At 36.1% G+C, this 23,620-nt stretch overlaps 1 protein-coding gene across 1 annotated transcript in view; it reads left to right on the top strand.

Annotated features, from left to right (window-relative positions):
• The window catches only part of LOC107565459 (kazrin-like), a 56,877-nt gene that overhangs the window by 13,473 nt on the left and 19,784 nt on the right, over nucleotides 1-23,620 (top strand). The window contains exon 2 of the mRNA XM_016250733.1: nucleotides 9,822-9,929. Coding sequence (XP_016106219.1) covers nucleotides 9,822-9,929 — 108 coding nt within the window. The remainder of the gene's footprint in view (nucleotides 1-9,821; nucleotides 9,930-23,620) is intronic.

Below are 23,620 nucleotides of genomic sequence, written 5' to 3'. Positions count from 1 at the left end.
TGTGATGCATTTTGCTAAATAAATATATTATTTCAAACAAAAAATGTTACTGAACCCAAGCTTTTGAACAGTAGTGTATTTATTTATGACTGTTTTCCAGAATTTAATGTTTTTAATATATTTTTGCTGTTAGAGCCATGAGCCATTCATGTAGTTTTGCAAACAACATGTTGTATTTATAATATCACAGTTTTCCCTCACACAGTACAAATGGCTTTTAATATTTTAGCAAAGGAGTCAAGGAGTCCTTGGCATCAAAAGTTTGAAACTATTGGATTAAAGCACCAAAGAAAACCACATAATGGTCTCAGATCAGTTTAAAAGTCCATTTATTTGTTTATTTTTGTATTCTTTGTCAGTCTCAGTTCTTGGTGAATGGAGGAACTCAGTAGAGCTGTGTGGAATATGGTGAAGATATGTGGGAGGTCATTTTCAAAAGTCTAATATCAAGAAAACCTCTGAAGGAATACCGGTGTCTTGTGTTGCTTTTGACTAGTTCTCGGTCTCCCATTGCTTATAAAAGACTCATATTTCAGCGTTTCCAGCAGATATTACGGAAAGCAGTCTGTTGAAATATTTATCGTCACAGCTGACCTCACATGAAGAGATCCCATGTTCAAAAATATTTTTCCGTCGCATTATTCTGACACGCCTCGTCACTCCTAACATTCCACATGGAATTGTCTGTTTGCTCTTTATTCTGTTCATCAGGAATGAGAGGTATTCTCTTGAAAGAGACAATGAGAATTAAGACTGCATATACTATTTAAACCCTATGAGAAAAATCAAGTTCTCCAGTCCTATCAAAACCACTTGACTGATAGATTAATACTATATCATTCATACTGCATATTCGCCACAAGGCAGTTGTTGCAAGAAATTCAATTTGCTTAAACTCATGAAGGCAACTATTTATCAGATATTATGATGATTCACCCAGGCCCTGAGTATTTCAGAGCGCCATTGACTTCTTTGGATATCTCTAAACTGCCTACAAAGCATTTTTCCCCACACCAGTCATGAATAGAACGGCAATGGCCTTCTGCGGCGAAGTGGCTCTTTGAATCATCGCCTACAGCATTGTCTTTTGACAGCCATTGTCATTCAAATGGTTGTGCTCTTCATTTAGTGATAATTTGGCACCTTTGATAGTGAGCTATCAGTTCATTATCATGATAATGCTTCTTTAACACAATTTATTTGACTGATCCATCATCACCTACACAAAAGAATAGGAGTGAGTAATGAGTTTCCGCAATAGTGCGAGTCTGATACAGGCGGAGGATGAACAGAGAGCAGGGGCGAAGCTGAGGTGGAGGTGAGTCCCCCTTCATTCCTTGGAGATGTTTTCATTTTAATAAAAAATGTTGAATAGATACAGTATCTTGGCATCCGGAGCTATGTGTTTTGTGTTATTTACAAAGGATGCAATCATAATTTGCTACACTTGAACATGCCATCATACACTATAATCAAACTTGGAAAGTGCATTTTTCAAGTTCAAGAGGTGTATACAGTACGTGCATGCTAGTTTTCACTAATTTATATCATTTGGATGTAGTTGACAAAGAAACTCACTTTCAACTCACAAAATACTCCTGATGATACCTACAGTAACTGTTTTTTTGTGTTTTTATTTATTTATTTTTTATTATATTATTATTTATTTTATAGTTTTTTTCATTTTTTTTATTATTTTATTTTTTAATTGTATTGAATATAATAATTATCAATAATTATCGATTTATCATTTTTGCCCAGAATTTTATTTATTTGTATTTTTTAGATTTTGACCATTACATCACAATAATTACCATATTCTACTATATTCGTTTATTCATCCATTACAATAATTATCTTGTCTTCTGTTAGATTGATTGATTGATTGGTTGATTAGTTGATTTGTTAGTTAGTTTGCGATTTTAATTTTGGCCATAGCCACTCAATAATTATGGGCTTTTCATTTTCGTCGGAATTTAGAAATGTTATCTCAATTAAAATTGGTCTGAATATGTAGAGTGATTTTGAAAATAAAGATATTTTCCCTTAACAAACATGTAACAAATGCTAACGGAAGACTCTGCCTGCAGCTAATAATCTTTTTCCATTCTCACTATAATGTTTAGCATAGTCAGGCTTGGATTTGGGAAGGGGAAACTGATCCTTGACCAGCAGTTAATGCTATATACTGTATAAGATTGCTGCATATTCTGTAAACAGCTCTGATATGCAGTAATCTTCTTCTGCTTATTGCTTTTGGGATTCTTCCCACCTACCCCTGCTTCGTCTGTCTGTGCCTGTTTCATGTTGCTTAATTGCTGACCTTTGTATTCCATCTGCCCCTTGTGTGCATCGCATCATGGTGCTATTTAATGATCTGAGAACAGACACTGGCCTTTCACACTGATCCAGAACTGATTCCCCACCCGAATCCTAATCTTGGCTGAGAATTAAAGAATCTGGCAAATCAAGTCTCATACCTGCTGACAACACTCCCTCCGCAGCATTTAATCTGTCTATGACGGAAGTGGCAGGTTTCTGATGAGGCGGACAGTCTCTGCTCTGGACAGTGGATTGTTTCAGGCTGACAGTATCCACACACACACACACACACACACACAGTGTGGCAGTCAGTCACACAGGCCTTGAAGCATCGTCTCAGGCTTAATGTGCAGTGAATGCAGTGCCTATTGATTTCCTCTGTTGTCCGTGACTATAAATACCGATTAATAAACAACATTTTTCCAGCCGTTGGCAACATCCTGTCCACTGGGACAGAACTCAGACTGAATTTCTGAGGGTTGAGAGAGATGATGGAGACTGGGCTTGAGCTTTTGATCACTTGCACCCATCAGGACACTGAACACGGGCCCAAAGGGTCTCATGTCTCATATAAATGGTATTCCAGTCAGTCAAAAACCAGACAGGAAGTGGACTGGTGCGATATATATATAGATATACAGGTGCATCTCAATAAATTAGAATGTTGTGGAAAAGTTCATTTATTTCAGTAATTCAACTCAAATTGTGAAACTCGTGTATTAAATAAATTCAATGCACACAGACTGAAGTAGTTTAAGTCTTTGTTTTTTTTATTTGTGATGATTCACATTTGGATATTGGTGGGTTTTTGTTAAATGTGAGCCAAAATCATCACAATTAAAAGAACCAAAGACTTAAACTACTTCAGTCTGTGTGCATTGAATTTATTTAATACACGAGTTTCACAATTTGAGTTAAATTACTGAAATAAATTAACTTTACCACGACATTCTAATTTATTGAGATGCACCTGTATATCATATCAATATATAAAGATACATTGATTTTAATTTATGCATTTAGCAGACGCTTTGATCCAGAGCGACTTACAGTGCATTCAGGCTATAAATTGTTTGCCAGTACGTGTGTTCCCTGGGAGTTGAACCCACAACCTTTTGCGCTGCGAACGCAATGCTCTACCACTGAGCCACAGGAGCACTAGAAATATATGCCATCATATATATATATATATATATATATATATATCTTTAATTATGTATGTATAGATATATAATTAAAGGTAGTAATTAAAGTATAAAAATACTGATATTCAGAAAAGGGTACATAAAATTGATCAAAAGTGACAGTAAAGGCATTTGTAATGTTTCAAAAGATTTCTATTTTAAATGCTGTTCTTTTGAACTATATATTCAACATTGATAACAAAAAGAAATTAATCAAATCAGCATATTAGAATGATTCCAGAAAAATCATGTGACACTGAAGACTGGAATAATGGCTTCTGAAAATAAAGAAAATAAAATGCATTAACATAGAAAACAGTTATTTCACAATATTATTTGATCAAATAAATGCAGACTTGGTGTGCCTAAGAGACTTCAAAAACATTTTTAAAAACTTACCAGCCCGCAAACTTTTAAATGGTGGTGTATATATATATATATTACTTTCTTAATTTTTTATGTTTATATATATATTTATGTATGTCACACTCATAGCTCTGGTAGAGCAGCTGTGTTCAATTTAGTACTTGCATGGTCACACTATTTTACATAGCCTCTTGGGACATTTTGTTGGATTAGATTTTTAAAAAATTCCGCTTGGGAAAAAGTATATCACCTGTGCATTTTTTTCTCCCACTTTTGCAGTTTTCAGTTCGAAATTACATTTGCCCACTTTGTTTCTCTAAGGATTAGTTTATCATGCGCAGGTGACGCTCATTCGCCCATTCAAACACTAAAATTAGATTTGTAATATTAACTCTAAATTTACTCTTAGTAAAATTAATTTGCTTCTGTTCCCTAAATCTAGTCTTAAGAATTTCACTATTGCAGACCAAACATAAAGACTCTCTGAAATGGTAGCATGAAGGATTTATAAGCTTCTGAACCCACACAATATCCTTCTGTACTCCATCAATGCCAAAAAACAAAACTCTGTCCATTGGAGGGCCCAGCTTTCAGGCTGCCTTAAGCTTTTCTCTTTCCACAAGTTTTTCCGACCCTTCTCACTTTTACCACAACTCCTAATCACAGAGAAGATTGTTTCGATTCATCAATGCCATCTGCGGCACAGCCATACTGATGATACTCTGTAACTGCTGGGTTATGCATCTAAGTGAGAAAAGCTTTTTTTTTGTACTGTCAGAATTCCTCCACACTGAATTTGGATGAGGTCCACTTGTTCATGTTTGTGTCTGAGACACATGAGGTGGGCGTGTTCTGAGAGTACAGCAACTATAATGTTTCATTCATATCTTTTAATGAGAAACAGCGCTTTCATTATTAAATATAGGTCAGGAACAGATCATTTCAACAGGACATTTGATTTACAGTATTGATTTATAATATTGACAATATTGATATTTTCTCTAGCCTTAAGGATCTTTGCCACTGATCATGAAATCTAAATAAAATGTCATAAAAAATGTTTCAGTTCAATTGCAGCCTCTTAGTTTAAATTTACGAATGCAGACAGGAATGCAAAACCCAAAATATTTTTATTTATTTAGTGTGGAAAACTGAAATCACACTGGCACTCATGCACATTTAATTGGCTTTCTCCAAATTAAATGTTCACATGTGGATATGCTGTGGTGAATACTTCATGTAGTAAGGAGGATAAAATTAAGAACAATTTTCTTTGCTTTCAGTAAACGTTTATGTGAATTTTAAGCCATCAACCAATGTACAGTATTTGCATAAGCCTTGCATAAAGCATTTTAAAAGGATTTTAAATGATACTGCTGTTTGCTTGTTTCAGTGATGCAATGCATAGGCTGGAATAGGTGCATAAGAATCTGCTAATTTCTTATATATTACAGCATCTAGACCCACCTTTATGCAAGAACTGTTTTTATATTTATTCTTTTATTATGACTTTTCTCATTGTCCTTTTTACTCTTCTGTCCACTTAGTTATGATTAATAATGCAGTGTGTTTTCTCGTTAACTAGCGGCTTCAACAGAGAAGCAAAGACTGTCACGTCCGTAATGGTATGCAAAAGGAGTTTAGCATCAGCAAACAGCTGAAGAAGGGGATAATTGCGGCTCTAGTTTTATCCAAATAAACTAGGCTTATACAAGTAATCCATGTTCTTGCTCACAATTATTTAAAAGTTCATTTAAATGCCTGGCACACAACCAGAAACGGACTATGACATCATCAGGCACAAGCCCCTCCCCCTCCACAGAGGTATCTTGAACTAGGTCAGCATGTGACTGGTCAAGATGTCTTGAGTGATATGTTGTGTTGACAGGTATTGCATTAATAAGGAAGTGCTGGGCCTCCTAGAGACACACTGATTGACAAAATGCTGCCTCCAAGTCTGGCCAAGTTGACCTCTTGCCCACCTAGGAAAAATCGACCTCTGTAGTGTGTATGTGTGGGTTTTGTCTGACGCCAGAGAGATAGAAGTCAGCAGTATTCATCCCAGCAGACAGAGCATTTGTCTGTAATTGTCTATTAGTTGCATAAAGATTCATTCCTGCTAAAAAAGAAAAATTGAAACCAGCTTAAGATGGTCTCTTAGCCTGGCCAAGCAGGTATTTTTTATTTATTTTGTATTTAACTAGTTTAGCATAAGTCCTTATCGTTTGTCTTCATTATTTTCATAACCTTTGGCCTGATATAAGGTTTATATCTAGAACGGAGAAGGTCAGCGTACTGCTGCACATGATCTTCTGAACACTCCAGACTGTATTATTTTCACTTTAGCTGATATCTTTGTTATGTTTGGCTGCTTTTGTGGCACTAATGTGATATGAAAGGGCAGAAAAATAGTTTTGAGCTTAATGATCCTGTATTCAAACAGAATTATAGCTGGGGTAAGCAGTCTTGATATTCAGAAATGTCTGGAACGTGTTAAAGTTTAATGATAATGACTCTCTAAATTGTCCAAAGGCAACATGAGGATGGCACTTTGGTGGTATAAAAGGGAAAAATGAACTCTATAAAGTCTTGTTCTAAATAGTCCTTTTATGTGGTCTTAGCGACAGAAATATTTCAGAAATGAACTATCTCAGCAGGGTTGGGTGCAGAGTGCCTCCAATAGATTCATTAAAAATCTCTCAAATGAGTCAGTCCTGAGGGGTTTAGCAAGTTGAATCTGAGGAAATAGGAAAGACTTTAATCAGGGTGGACACCATGATGTGAAAGAAATCAGAGATTTTGGGTTGGACATACAGTCTATCAATTTATCAATGGGTTGTATTGTTATGTGCCATGAAGCACAAAAAAGACAAAAAAAGGCAATTTAACAAATATTATTTCACACACACACACACATATATATATACAGTATTTAGGTTTTTTGTAGTTTATTTCTTTATTTATTTACATGGAATGTAAACTTTAGACGTGACTTGGAATCTGAAGACAGAACAAACTATTGATTGGACAGTACTTGTATCTCTAACAGCCTCAGTTTTCATTCACGTCAAATTACAAATAGCATCTGTGGATGATTTTCACATCTGCCAGCATGTGCTCAGAGGTCAATGCTAAATAGAAATATATTGTATTCTATGTCCAGGGACCTTTTCATTGTTAGGAGTAATTTCCCAAACTGTGAGACTGAAAGGAAGATCTATAATATTACTCAAGATGATCAAACACGGAGTAATTCAGTCTGACCACAGTTCCATAGAGTAGTTCAGTCAATACAGACATATTATATACTAATAGAAGAGCATTAGGTTAGGGGTCAGTAAATCCAGTTTAGTCTTTATTTAAACAGGTAGCTATTATGGTAATGATTGGTTCTTTCTCTCCATTTATTTAACAGCCTCTGTGCACCAAAAATAATTAAGCCTTGAATAATGTGCTGCACTTTACAGCTGCATCTTATTATGTACAATTACTCATGCACAAATACCATTATTTGATTTTGTAACTTGAAAAGTTTTTCAACAAACTGCCTATTTCAATGTCATTAATATGCATTAAGTCTTTCATCTGGCTTTGTCGTGCCATTAGTAACCCAGCAAAGCACAGATTTGTGAAGGGCCCTCTTAGATACGGGGCATTTTCAATCCATAATGAAGGTTTTTAATCAATGCCTTGTAACCAAAAGCGTCTGCAGAACTGGGCAGACATAAAAAGCAGAAATGTGATTTCAGTCATTCATCACCATTGACCCACTCCTGAAAATGATGCCATGACACAACAGAGATATTATCGACTCAGCCAGGCTGAAAACATATTTCTTTATGGACCCCTCTTAGCTATGGGGTTCCCATATTTTTAGAACAATGAATCCATGACTTTTCGAGTCTGTTTTTATTCTTTTTTTTCTGTTTTTATTTACTTTTTTTTAATTGTATTATTTTCCATTGCATTCCAGACATGTAAATCAATTTTAAATTTCCTGATATTTTCAGGTTTTCCAAGATTGTAGGAACCCTCAACTTCAGGCGTCTTTAACAGTCAGTCTGCAACCACTAGGGGGTCTGTAAGGGGTACAACAATTTTTGTTAGATCCCAAACAAAATTTTGTGGAAAAAAAAAAAAAAAAAAAATTGGGGTTAGATCTAGATTAATTCATTCATTCACCCAATTTTTCACAAAAATAGTATTTTAAAATTAATAATAATAATAATAATAGTAATCATAATAACAACAAGTAATGAAATAGCTCACAATCAATATTTTTAAAACTTGTTATTAACATTAACTTTTATTCTATTATTTTATCATGTCCATTTCCGTTTATTTCAGTTTTGTTCATTTGTTTTGTTCTGTTTTTTGTTTTGTTTTTCATTTCCGTTGTTTTGTTGTTCTGTTTAGTTCATTTCTGTTTTGTTTTGTACATTTTTGCAAATATATACATTAATATAGTACTTTATGCATGTTACGTTGATACATTTATATTTACATTGAATCATTTAGCAGATGCTTTTAACCAAAGTGACTTACAAATGAGAACAATAGAAGCAATCAAACTAACAAAAGTGCAACAATATGTAAGTGCTGTGAAGTCTAAAAAACATATTTCTAATGCAATAAAAAATATTATTTTTATAATAAATAAAAAGAATAAAAAGTAGAATAGATATAGAATAGAGACAGCAAATGTTAAAGGGTTAATTTATTATTATTATTATTTTATAATAAATAAAAAGAAAACATGTAGATAGAATAGAAATGCTAGTGTTAGAGGGTTAAGATTTGTTTAAATAAATTAAAGTTTTGTACTATACGTAACATGGGGTCTCTTTGTCATCGTCTTATGCACTGGCGGTCCGTAGTCTGAAGGACGTGTATAGCTAATAAAATGCACTGTGGAATGAGGGAGAAAAAGAGGAATTTGCAGTGTAACACGTCCAAGAACAGAATAAGTCACATCAGGTGCTGTGTAAGTGTAAGCAGGTAACAGAAGCAGATACAGAGATAGTGTGGAAAAGGGCACTTGAAGAGACTTCAATTAGCAACATCAGTTCAGGTGTGCAGCCGGCCATGAAGCCTGAGCCACGGGAGGGAGGGGGAGAAAGAACAGGCAGTGCTGAGGTGGTATCTGTTAAAGGGAACGGCGAAGGATGAACGCTGCCTGACATAATGATGTGGAAAATGACAAGTACCATTTCATATCTCCTGTCAAATCCTGTAATAATTGACACGCAATGCACACAATTCCTCACGGAAGTGACATACCGGCACACTCCATGCCGGCGTCAGGTGATGCAAGGTGCGTGATATGACAAAAGAGCCATTTATTTATGATGCTTGTGTTGAAAGATCGGTACGCCGCCCTTGTTTCATTTTCACAGGTACACGGAAATCCCTCGTGGCTTCAGAGAAACTCACAAGGCCCACGTTAACCGCGCAGAGGATGATGATTGATGGTGGTTGTAAATCTCAGCACTCTCTCGTTCTCATCAGTCGAACATTGTTAGCTTTCCTCTTCCCTTTCTGATCTGAGGAAAAATCATGATTCAGTTTGTTGTTCCTTGCACTGTACATGAAATTGCTACCTGTCACTTTCAATGCACATTGATTACGGCAGCAGCGTGGGCCGTGGACAGAGGGTGATTATTTGTCTTTAAAAGCCATTCAGTGGATGTGGTGCTTTTGCGTGGTGCATGTTACTGTTTCAGAGTTAATTACAGATGAGCAGTAATAGCTGTGAGATGCTCGGTGAGTCACAAGCCAGAGACGCAGCGACACACTCCACACGCTTTTGTCGTTGGAGGCCCGCACTTCACCACCCTCGGTCACTTACAACGGGAAAATTGTCAAACCTCGCTGTTAGCTTGGACCCTGATGAAACGAATGAGCTTGGAGAAGCATAGCAATCAAATCTTTTGTGTTTCTGTCTTGCAGATCCTTCGCTTCACCACCGGCAGAAGGCAGTGGTTTCTGATCTCACTTTCCAGACAGGCATGTCGAGCTTGATGGACTTCGGAACTCCAGATTCTTCACTTGACAAAGGTAAGATATCCAAATATGCATAAGCAGTGCTTATTTTCCACAGGCTGTGGAGCTCAGGTAATTTATCACAACGCTGAAAGGCAAATAAAACAAAACCATTGTCCTTTGGATTTTCAGCTTCCCCCCCGCTTATGTGGTTGTGAGGAGAGAAATGTATGCGACTAAAGAAATGCACTTCTACAAATTGCGAGAGAGTCATCTTCCAAGAAAACAAAAAAAGCTTTGTCTGATTCATGTAATGTCACTCGCTGCGGGGAGGCGTTATTATGAAGTGGATTGATCAAACTGGGAATTGAACAGAATCTCTACGTTTTATTCTAGACATCCCATTTTCCACACATAATGACGCCTGTTACTCTCTATTGCCTTTCCTCCGGAGTGCTGGCCCTCTAAATCATAATCTTTATGTCTTTATCAAAGCCAACATCACAAAGAAGCCAAACTACCCTCGTAGGATGATAGAGGGTCTTCATTTTAACCAGTACCGGGAATAGTTTTCGACTTCACTCAGGCTGATGGCGAACACTGCATGCTAATGCATTGACGGCACCCGTGGCATGCGTTAGCATGTGCTTTATACTAGTATACACACACTAATATACATACTCATTTGTATTAGTTTGTGCGGTCTGTTCTGCTCTCTTTTTCTAGTCTTATGTTCATTTCTGTTTTATTCTGCTTTCTTGCTTTGTTCTGCTGTTCATTTCTGTTCTGTGCATTTCTGTTATTTTAGTTTCTCTTCTGTTTGTTCTGTGGCCTGTAGCACAAAGCCGGTTTCAGTTTACCCAGATAAGTTCACGTTTAGTTTCAATTTAGTTTAGTTTTCGGGCTCGAGAAGATGGGTTGATTTTGAGCGGGTTTCGTCACCATGGTAACTTACGCTACATGGCTACCCTGCTCCGGAGCAGGTTTTATTCTGGGTTAGAGATCGCAAACCCAAACTGGACCAATCAGCTGTGAGCAAAGTGACATATATCTGATGCAATGAAACCACTCCCCCGTATCTTTCACTACAAATTAATAAGCAGTTTACAGTCAAAGAATTTTAGCCCGACTTTTGCAGCTACTTATTTATTATACTTATATTATATTATTGAGAGAGAGAGAGAAGCTTTAATATATATCCAACTTTTAAAATTACTAAACTTATATGTTTTCCTTTTGAGCTCTGTGTGAATCTGTATATAAATAATTCAATTTTGTTGATTCCTTTGCATACTAGTCATATTTTCTTTCTGCTTCCAAACTTTTGCTGCAGCAGAAGTGTTTCTTGTAAATGCATTTAAATTTATTAAAATTTTAATAACGACATCTCAATCTTCAGCAGAAAGTGCATTGCGGTGACTCTCGCAAGAAATGAATCCAAATGCCGCTTTGCTGATGTTCCGTGTGATTGGCTGTTTGCTGCACGTGTCACGCTTTCAGGTGTACGCACTCCAGAGAATGTATATATCGAGCTTTGTGAGCCCGCTGAACCTAAACCAGGTTGGCTTTATCAGGTTTTGTCAACTCAAAACTTACTCTGCAACTCTGAGTTTGTTCATCTCGCTTCGTGCTACAGGCCACTGTTCATTTATACTGTTGTTTTCCACTCTATTGTTTAATTCTGTTCTTTTCGTGTTCAGTTCTGTGTGTTCATTATTCATATTTTCTGTTCTGTTTTCTGTTCTGTTAATGTCTGATTTGTTCTTTTTTATTTTTATCTATATTGGTTTCGATTTTGTTTTGTTCTGTTCATTTCTTTTGTTCTGTTCATTTCTTTGTTTTGTTCTACTTCGTTCTTTTCTTTTTCGTTATTTTCTGTTTTACTCTATTCAGTTAGTTTTTGTTTTATTGTGTTGTGTTCTGTTCGTTTCTATGCAATTAAATTATGTTTTGCTCATTTGTTTTTTTCTATTTTATTCTATTCTAACAAAAATATCTGAAAGTACCTTGCTGTCACTGTATTATTGCTATTAGACATGTACCATAGTAATACTGTGTTGTTTGTAGTGATATTTTTGATTTGTAGTGACCCATATGCTGGCCAGGCTGTTTAATCAGCCCGAATTTGTTCATTTTGAGATGATTGGCTGATGACGCTGCCTGCTGCCCAGCTGTTTTAGATTTTTGTGTATGTATTTTACCATCCATACCATAGTGTATGACAGCGTATCACGGTATTTTCTGATGCCATCACTTTATGTTGATGCTGCTACAGAATCATTCTGTTCTATCTGTTCTTTATCTTTCTCTCCTGTTTTTTAAATCTTTTTTTCTGTTTCTATTCTGTTCCCTTGCGCTGTTCTTTTCACCCTTCGTGAAAGGCATTATTGATGTTGTGCTTGCTGTCAGTACTTCATTATTCCCAGCCGAGCCTTAAATTGTTTTGAAAGATAATGCTCGGTCTGCCAGGCAACTGTATCTATGCAGTTGAGAAATAAAAGGAAGCAGGCAGCCGTATTAGAAAGGCTTTAATGTACTAAATTCATTACTTTCAGCCTCATGTGCCCATACAAGCTCACTTATGTGCAGCACCCTTTGCAAAACAACAACCCAACAAATACTCTCCAGCTGAGCTTTCCCTATTGAACACGTGTACATTTAATCAACACACAAGAGCTTTTGGGCCCACCCTGTCTGATATTAAGGCGGTCACTCATTCATTACACAAACAGCATATGCTTCAAAGTATCACATTGAGTTGTTTGTGTATGAACTGGTCATTTTTTCCCCAGCAGGCACTCTGAACTCAGCAGCAGCATCCTGGTCTTTAAGAGAGAGTGATAAAAGGAGAGATGAGTCAGTGTTAAGACCCTGAGAGCCCTTGAGTCTTTCTGCCTGGCTGTGTTTGAGACTGCCACTCGCTGTAGGTTGAAGCCGGTGCACTGTGGCAGAGAGTGGGCCCCTATCTGCCGGTGGCTCCATTAGTTCCATGAGAAAGAGGACACTCATCCAGCTCTTTATCTGACAACACGTCCCACAGATCCCTACTGCAAAGAATTATGGGATGTGGAGGGAGAAAGATGGTGGACAAAAGTGGATATACTTTTAGTTCAAGAAAGAGCACGTTTGTGGGGTTTATAAGGGTCACAGTGATTGACATGCCTTAAAAAGATAGTTCAGTCAAAAGTGAAAGATCAGTCTTCAAAAAGATAATTTACTCTCTCTCATGTCATTCCAAATTAGTTTGCGTTTTTTTCTTAAATGTAAGGTAAACATTGAAAGCTCCTTTCTACACTATAAAAGTGAACAGCTCCAAAAATAGTCAATTTTTTTATTTTATAGTTCATATACAGTATCATTTTAATCTATTTATAGGTTTGTTAATGGTCATTTTTAGCTCATTTTGAAAAAATATTATGTAAAATATGTTCAACTTTTGCAGAATATCATGAATGTTCAATTTCTATGCAAAGGAAGTGAAAAGCTCAGAAAATGATCCCTTTTTAGTAAAGTATTCTATATTTATTTTTACATGTAATTTAAATTCTATATTTTCTTTTTCTCCATTTTATGAATTAATCGGTTTGATAATAGATGCATTTTTAGCTAATTTTGTATGACAAAGAAAATTATTTTAAAAATACCATAAACGGATCATATAAGTAGACCATATCATTTTATTTGATAGTTTTTACTTATGTTGTACTTTTAATTTAGCGATAAGTAAATAACACTAAAAATGGCACAACAAAATTTTTTAATAAAACTACTTGTATACTATATGATAATTTGTGTAAATTCAAGTGGTATGGACTACTTTCATAGTTTTTATAAATCTTTTTTGGTGTTCGACAGCCTTAGTCCCCATTAACTTTCATTAAATGACAGAGAATACAATTAATATGAGTTTGAGTAAGTAAATGATAACAGAATTTTCATTTTTGGGCAAACTGTTCCTTTAACATTAAGAGAACAGTCAGTCTGTGTCTTGTTTCCACCATTAGATGGAGCTGCGGTGCTTCTGAAGAGAGACTCACCTGCCCTCTCACCTGATCAGAAAAGCTGTTTATCTCCTCCCCCTGTCCCATGAATGTGGCTGTTCAAACACGGCTGGGAAAAGCAGTGCCATTTCCCTTTTGAACTCTCTGCACCTTTTAAGCCAGGAGGAGTGTGTGTGTTTGTGCAACCGTGAGCAAGAACAGGTAGGAAGGGTGTAGAGGGGGTGGGGAACTTTAGAAAACGCCCAAAAGAAACTCCCAGAACAGGTATACAGGCTCAGAGAGGAAGGCGGCTCAAACTTGTTTGTACTCACTCAAGAACACCTCCCTAGTAACCTGTCAGGGAGGAGTGAACCGTGTACCTGTGTGTGTGTGAGTGTGTGTGTGTGGGAGGTTTAGTTGAATTTTCTTGCTATGAGAAGAAGCACAGGCACTGACAGTGGAGCCTGCCGGAGCCGGCACTGTGGGGGGCATGAGATCTGAAAAAGAGGAGGGCAGACCAGGTGAGTGTTTGTGTGGGCACGTGAGTCCAAGATGGAAACCACAGGCATAACGCACCCCTGAATCATATAACCAGCTGACGAGGCATGTAAATCTGATTGTATGACGATGCACAGAGGCTCTTCACATGTACCGGCAGGTGTTGGGCGACCTGTATCAGTGATTCCCAAACAATAGGTTATTTGCTTTGCTAAACCTTTTGTATAAGATGGTCAGTTCCTTTTTGAGGAAATCCATTAGGCCATAATATAAATGAAAAAATTCACATTTCAGGTTTTGTGTGTTATGGACTTGCTGTTGAGGCAAATAAGTCTAAAAAGGTTGGGAAACGCTGACCTATATCCCATACTGCCCTTTAGTACTTTGATGAATGACCAACTTTTAGATTATTTGATGAGTCAAACACATACAAGGCATGTACTTGTCTTTAATATCATGTAATCTTGAGTAATACTATGATTTACCATGTGTGACGTGTAGCCCAGTAATCAGCTGTAATTACGTTAGTGACACATATGTTGTTTGTGAGGTCATATGAGATGGTGGTCATACAGAGGCATCATGCTGTCGGTTTATGTGAGGGATATTTGCGCATCCCTTAATCTGACCAATGATCTGTCACAATAATCTGCTTTGAATGTATAAAAATGTATGAGTGATCGAGTGAAATGGACGTATGAGCTGTGAAATTAAAAGAAAAACATGTTTAATTTTCTATTTTTTTTTAACGTTGTATTTACCTTTTATTGTAAAAGTGGAAACATTTCATGGGCATTTCCCAAGCTTGTTGTTAATCCCTTGTGACATTTTTAAATCTTTACAATCCTCTCTCATTGGCTTACTCACAAAACAATTAAAGCTGATCCTGAATCAGCCCCCGTTTGTTCGTCTGGCTAGTAATAATCCCTGCGTCTTCTCCACACCCCACTTAATCAACACTGTGAGACTGATCTTTACACTCTTTATTCAAAGTCTAACAACAGACCGAGTAGGAACTTATGGATCATATTTAAGCACTTTGATAGTTGCCATCGGCAAAACAGGAGGAATGTGAATCACGCGTACAGTAACGTTACACTGCACATACTGTGAATTCACTCCCTTGAAGATAATTATATAGGTGATTCATAAAGTCAGGTTCCATCTGAAGCTGCTCAGCTGTGTACTCTTGAACGCTTGGTTTATTGTGAACACACATCCTGAAACGCTCGTTTGATTCATTGGAATTTAAGCGTTTGATCTTGGTGGTATGACAGTGCAGCTTGTGCCTTTGAAAGATTTTAGGGTAGGGTAGGATTGTTTTTGACTGACTGAATGGTTGAATGTTGTTATTGTGTGAGGGATAACCTTGCCTCAGGACACTTGCACCGTTGCTCTTTGAGATCAGTTAACATTAGACAAGGACATTGCTGCTGGTCTGTTGTTAAGAACGGTTTCTAACGTGCTGGTATTCACAATTATTGTTGCTTTTTTTGTAACTATGGTAGGACTGGACAACATAGCAAAAAATACCTGGTGATATTCATTATATTTTGGTATTTGTGTGTTATGTAGGGCCTTAAGGGGTGAGATTTATATTGCATTTATTTACATAACTAACTTTACAGTTATAAATAGCAGTGTTTACCTATATGCTAGCATTCAAATGTTGGGGGTTGAAAGTGTCTCATGCTCAACATGGATGCATATATTTGATCAAAAATACAGTAAAAAAGAACTATAGTAATATTTAAAATGACTGTTTTCTATTTTAATGTTTTAAAATGTAATTTATTCATGTGACGACAAAGCTGAATTTTCAGCATCATTACTCCAGTCCTCAGTGTCACATGATCCTTCAGAAATCATTCTGATATGCTGATTTTCTTATTATCAATGTTGAAAACAGTTGTGCTGTTTGAAACCTTGATTTTTTTTTTCCAGGATTCTTTGATCAAGTTCAAAAGAACAGCATTTATTTAAAATAGAAATCTTTTTTTAACACTATAAATGTTTTTACTGTCAGCTTTGATCAATTTATGCATCCTTGCTCAACATGTCTTTCATCCTTCAGAAATCATTCTGATATGCTGATTTTCTTATTATCAATGTTGAAAACAGTTGTGCTGTTTGAAACCTTGATTTTTTTTCCCAGGATTCTTTGATCAAGTTCAAAAGAACAGCATTTATTTAAAATAGAAATCTTTTTTTAACACTATAAATGTTTTTACTGTCAGCTTTGATCAATCATCAGCCTTGCTCAACATGTCTTTAATTTCTTTCAAAAGTCTTTTTGAAACTTTTGGATGGTAGTGTGTATTTCATAAATCATTTTGATATATTTTGCATGATGATGATGCAAATAAACGATTATTTAAATGGATAGATTGAACTGATTCCCAGAAATGAATCAGCTCCATCAACTCTAATGACATTTTTAAGTTGAAATCGGAGACTTATGTCTTATTACTACTGTAAAGTATAAATACTTTTTTTTTAATCTAATGGCCAAATAAAAATTATTTTTTATTATTTGATTTCTTTCTATTTACATTTTAGATATTATAATTTATGTTTATCTGCACATTACATTTCACCCAGAAGTGCATCTGTGTGTCTGTTTATTTCATTATTTACAAACAGACATACAGGTGCACCTGCTAGTGCCTTTGTGTGCACTCATAGTCTAATGGTATTTTGAGAATATTGTGCCACCGGCGCCAACAGGGCTTGGCATAACCTCTGCGGCTCACTGATCTACTCGGTGCCAGTGGTTACACTCCAAATAGATGAAGATAATGAGTTTGACCCTCCGAGCCCCTGCTGCCAGATGGTTCTGTCAAGCTTTGCCCTTCTGTCCCACCCCAAAGTACAAACTACAAGTTCACAGACAAGTTTCATGCTGCCAAAAACCCTGTCAGGAGCACCCACGCTGACAGCTACTACACTATGTTGCATTCCGTCACCCCAGCCAAGTCCACAGGGATTTTGAAGTGAGACACTTCTCTTAAGTGTTTGCGTTACGTAACGTATCTTGGAAAAAAATTGTGCAGTCGGAGACAACTGTCCAACAGGATTTGCTGCTGTCAAGCTAAATGACAGAACAAAGTGGTTTTATTCCAGTATCAGAGGGAAGCATATGCTTGAGTAGGCGGTGAACAAAAACAACAAAGTAACAGAGTTTTGAATATTTGAATTCGAACCCTTATTACTTCACCGTCGCTGGCAGGCCAAGTTTCCAAACACGAATTAGGTGTCATTGGCATGTAAATGTGTGCAGGCACATGTAAATATATATTATCGGAAAGTTCAGAACAAGCAGTTTATTTGCAGCCAACCCAAAAAATATTTATTTATTTATTTTTCCATTTTCTGAAATGCTATTTTGTATTGCAAAAGGTAAAGGAAAATTTGTTTCCTCCTAATTTTAATTATTTATTATCAAAAAACATAGCACTGTAATACATTTCAGTAATTTCTTTTAATATTATTATTATTATGAGTTTATATGTATAGGGACATGATATTGTCTTATTTCACGTAAAAATGACAACATGCTGTATTTGTATATATTTGGAATAATATTTCTATTTTTAAAAAGTCTCTTACAGTATGCTCACCAAGGCTGCATTTATTTGGTCAAAAATGCAGTAAAAAAGTAAAATATTAAATATAATTACAATTTAATTATATTACATGTTAAATGTAATCTATTACTGTGATGGCAAAGCATTATTACTCCAGTCTTCAATGTCACATGATCCTACAGAAATCATTCTAATATGCTGATTTGGTACTCAAGAAACCATATAAATATGGTTATGAAAGACTTAAATGTTAGTAGCAGTAGTAGTAGTAATAAGTTCCAAAGCTGATAGATTAACAGGAGTGTTTTTGGAACATCACGGTGAGTGTTTATGTGTGTGCGTGTTTTGGCCAGGCACTTCTGCTGCCCATCCGCTGGCTTGGCCTAATCTGTCCTTAATGAAAGTGTGAATCAATTACCACTATCTCCAGTTGGCATGGGTAGGCTGAACTTGCTTGCAATTTAAACGCAGAGCAATTAATTCAGCACAGCTGTTGCCCTCAGATATCCCTACACAGAGGACTAGAAACACACACACACACACTCACAGGTTTTCTCACTTTTTGCCATCATACATGCAAAATGTAATAAAATTCTAAGCAGATGCCACGTAACACATGTGCTCTAAATCGTCTCTTCATCTCAAAAGTGTGCTACACACAAGCCACATTTTCTCAACAAATGGTGCACAAGTGTCACCCACAATCTCTCTCTGCATATCTTGAGACTTGTAATGCGTTTTCATGCATGTATTTTGGTGCTGGCTCAAGTAGCTTTATCGTAGTACAGCAGCCCACACCTCCTACTGTACCTTTTAATAATACTTCTATCACAGCTCTGATTTAGAAAAAATTTAATTTGACGTGGGTGCTATTTTTGATATAAGATCTTGTGTAGGTCTTAAAAGAAATGCTGATGTTGATTTTCTTCGCCTATATGGGGCAGCATATTTGGGTCAGGCTGGGGTTTTATGTGGAGTATGCAAATATTTCATCCGGATTAATAAAACTGTCTTACAATTATTCATTTCACTTGATGTATTAGTAACTGGCTCATTTAGCATTTTTGGCAGTTGTTCCAAGGAACAATCCAATCCAAATCCAAAATCGAGCTGATATTTAGCGCTTCTGACAGGCTTCTCTTCAGAGACAGTGTTTTGCAGTTATGGCTTGGCTCACTGTTTACAATTCCATTTACATTTATTAATTTAGCAGATGCTATTACTTACAAATGAGGAGAACTAAGGAGATAGAAACACAAAAAGGGCCATAAAGCAAAGTTCCCCGATTTGCTCTGGAAAGAAGAAATGTGAGAGCTAGTGAATGTGAGTGCTAGTGTTGAGAAACGGGCGAGATCCTGTGAAACAACATGTATAGAAGTTTTCAGGAATAGTGTTTTAGTTGTAAATATCAAATAAATGGTGAGGGTTAGAGCTAGTGTTGTTGCCATGATATTAACCAGAAAAGGTTAGTTGGTGAAGCTGGTTAGTCAGCATGGTCATTTGGGAGAAGCTGGTTAACTACGGAAATAGAGATGTTTTATGCATAAGTGTCTGATAACTGAAAAAGAACTGGTTATTGTTATTTCTGTTTTATCTTAGCTTTTTGATAACTTGATAGTCATTAGACTACAACAATACAAATAATATCCATTATGGATTTTAAAAAAATGTAACTAGTAATGCACTATATACATGGTTTACATAAGCAAAAATAAATGTTAGTTCAAATGTTAATTGATTACAAACAAAGCAAATATTTTTTTTAAATATATTTTTGTTTATATTCTTTTAGTTTGATATTAATAAATTAATAAAATATTTGTTAAAGTTAAGTCACCACTGAAGTCAATTAATTTGCTGGGATTTTCCTGCAAATGAAACTCGGTTTATGAAGAGATAAATGATCATTTATGATGAATGCATCCTGTGTAAATTATTTATTCATATTTATTATCTTTTGACTACTGATGTATGTTTGTTTTTTGTTCAAAAATAGTAAAAAATGTCTAAAAGTATCAAGTGCTTAAAAGTATAAGATAAATAAAATATAAAAATAAATATTTGTAAGAGATTGCAAAATTGTGATATCATATGACTTTAATCATATGGGGGGGGGATGTAGGGTGGGACTTCATTTTTTGATTTCATCGTTTTGATTTCATGTTAACTTTAAGCTAGCTAATAAGCTCAAGTGAGGACACCAACATCCAAAATACAACAAAGCTGGTCTTTTAAATACAGCTGTTTCTTAGTATAATGTAAAATGTTATTTTAATTAAACTTTCAAATGCATTTAGTGTTTTTGGTTACACTTTACTTGAAGGGGTGTGCATAAGACTGACATGACACCTTCATAATCATGACATGACACCTACATAATCATGACATGACACATGTCATGAATATGAAGGGTTTTTATGCATGTTTATGACAACTGTCATTAAGTGTCATTCGCTCAGTTATGTAATTTTTAATGCAAATATGACATTATTTGACCTAACCCTAACCTAACCCTACCCCTACCCTTACCCCTAACCATAGCCCATAACAAAGACATCTCAAACAATGTCATCTTTGCATTAAAAATTACAGAACTGAGCGAATGACACTTAATGACAGTTGTCATAAACATGCATAAAACCTCTTTCATATTCATGACATGTCATGTCATGATTATGAAGGTGTCATGTCAGTCTTATGCACACCCCTTCAAGTAAAGTGTTACCGTGTTTTTACATGCAGAGCAGCTCTGTGATTGACAGGAGTTCAGAGAGGCTGCGTGGCTGGATTCACTGCTATCAAAGCAGGATAAGAGTATCACTCTCTGCCTCTCTCGACCTCTGCTCTCCTCTCAAGCCACAAACGAGAGCCGTGATTTGTGCTTCTGTAATTTGCTTCTCAGCCTAAGAGGCATTAGCAGCATGATCCATCAGATGAAGAGTGGCCCTTATCATCAAGGCACCAACCTCTGAGGTCTCCCGCTGCAGCCCACGAAATCACATTTTGCCTGTGAATTATATCCATAATCATCCGAGTCGAATGGCTCACTAGGAAGCCAGTTTTCGGTCTTGGGTCTGCAGGGACGTATACTAGATGTCTGCACGGGCTTTAAACTGAAGCCAGAACCTGAGATCGTCTGACCCGACCCGAGCGGCACAGTTAAATTTAGAGCCCAAACCCGACCCGAACCCGAAATCTCCCCCCCACAACGAATAGCCAATTAAAAAAACAAAAACTGTTTTCACGATTGTATGCAACGGTCAGTAAACAAATAGGCCAGAAAATAGAAAGATAATCATTAAGGCTCGGCCAGTTCACAAGGCAAAAGAAAAAACACTTACCAGTTATGAAAGTTTATGAACATCAGGTGCAGCGGTCACATAAATTCTGCCGAGTTTTTGAATGGTTGTATACGACAAGATGATAATACTTCCATCGTGCAAATTATGGTCATTTTCGTCAGTTAAGGCTCATTAGCATTCAGCCTGCTTTAAATCAGACACAAAGATGCAGTGCGGTAAGATCGAATGTATTTGAATTAATTAATTATATCATTTATTTGAATTAGAGAGAGAGAGAGATGGGGGGATGGGGGGGGGGGCTTGTCTCTCTACAAGCAATGAGTATAAGTTACTTCAAAAACAGGGATTTTACCCCCTCATTGCAGAGAAATATAACGTTGCGAGTCAGTAGCCTGTCTAAGCTATTTTACTAATAAAAGTTTCCGTGCTGTATTGTCGTTGTCGTGTGCAATAATGTGTCGTGTGCAATAATGTTTATCTTATTCATTTCTCATTGTGAGCATAAATCTAACCAAACTGAGTGTGGTTCATGCTTGAAACAAGAAAAACTGGTAAGAAAATAAGCCTAATTATTCTGAAAACAAGACTTACTGTCTTCTACAATTTTGCTGCAATCTTGTTTTAAGGATATTTACATATTTTACTAGAAAACTAAACAAGTCTGCAGCTACTTTTAAAATTGCAACTAATTAAAAAAAAAATTCTGTAGAAAAGGCAAAAAGCAAAGTTACATTACAACACTTTATAATGAAAGTAAATGGGGCCAATTTTTGGGTCCAAAAATGTGCAGCCTATAATTTTATTAAAGAACTTCCATTTATTCTTCTCTTAAAATGAGCTTATTTGAGCTCTAAAGATGTTAAAATAATTTTTACAGGCATTTTTAGGATTTTAAGGTAAAGTTGTAAAATTGGATATAACGTTACTCCAAATGGTCAGCAGTTTTAGTTTTTAGATTAAAATCACGCGCGTGTTGTTTTAGAGCAGTACTATTTCATCTGAGAGTATCATTTTCAGATAGGCTCCATTCACTTTCACTATAGTGAAAAAATGATACTAAATTTATTTTAAGGTAAGTGGTTGCAAACAATTTATTTTAGCTACATTTATGATTTAAATAAACACATTTAGTTGAAAGTTAGTCAACTAAATGTGTTTATTAAAATGTTGCTAAAATAAATTGATTGCGACCACTTACCTTAATTTTTTTTTTGTAAATTCAATGTATCATTCAAGTGCATCACTTTAATCCTTATTTTTTTTTAATATATTTAAATATATTTTTTAATAAAAAAGATGGACAAATGGAATTAATTATTGTGGTAATTAACATTATGCCACAAGTGCTGTCAATTGAGCTAAACCTGCACTGAACCCAGAATATTCCTTCAAGAAAATTCGATTTTTTTTTAACTACAAAGAACAAAGACCTTACTGACCTGTAACATCTGAAGCCAGATTTCCCATTGGTTTTAAAGCATGTAATATCCTCAAAAAGGTTTACATTCACTGTAACACAAACCTCCCCGAGGACTGCTTCTCATACATGTGGGATGCATACCACACAGCTCCTGTATTTGCTGTGAACTTGTGCTCCTAAGGATAAAATGTAAAAAATAAGTGGTGAAAAAGAAAGTATGTGATGAAACATTCCTTTGCATTGATCATAATATCTCAAAGGAAAAAGCCGAAATCAAAGAGAGCTTTAAGAATGCGATTGAATAGTGTGGAATTGGAATAATCCACTTTAATGATATTCTCTTTTGTGTTTTATCGGTTCACCTTCTCTGACTCACACAGGCTCGGAGCGAGAGGTTTTTTTGAACTCTCCACAGCATGCTGCTCACTCATGTTAATCAATGATTAAAAGCACTGCGGCTCACAGTGAAATCCCCTGCTGCTTCATGGTCATGGACTCTCCCCAAAAACTCTCAAAATGTAACCTCAGGGTTTAGAGCTCTTAGACAGTAATATCAGAGCTAGTTTGGGAAAGTATTGTGGGAAAATGCCACAGACACTGTGCCCATGTCTAGAGGAAATGCTTTACATTTTTAATAATAGATTATTTGGCCTTACAGTCACAGTAAATCCTTGGTTGATTCATGGTTAATCCATGGTAATACATGTTTCTGTAGTACATTGTTTAATTAGTAAAACCTTTGTTTTTTGACACAAACTGTGGATCTTTTTTTATTCGGTAGGCTTTTTGCATGCAAAATCCATTGCGTTAAGAATGGCCCTTTAATATCTGGATCATTCCATGAATCCAGACGTCCCTTGAGATTTGGAAAGTGTGCCAGAGCCTGGAGACACCTGCAACCGCTCCATCATTGACCTTATGTGGTCTAATCTGGGTTAGAAGTCTTTTAGGGCCATCGGGACCCCAGAACTTCATGTAA

This window comes from Sinocyclocheilus grahami, unplaced genomic scaffold (assembly GCF_001515645.1).
Source record: "Sinocyclocheilus grahami isolate Dianchi unplaced genomic scaffold, SAMN03320097.WGS_v1.1 scaffold3.1, whole genome shotgun sequence".
Taxonomy (NCBI): domain Eukaryota; kingdom Metazoa; phylum Chordata; class Actinopteri; order Cypriniformes; family Cyprinidae; genus Sinocyclocheilus; species Sinocyclocheilus grahami.
This window is presented reverse-complemented; position numbering and strand designations above follow the sequence as displayed.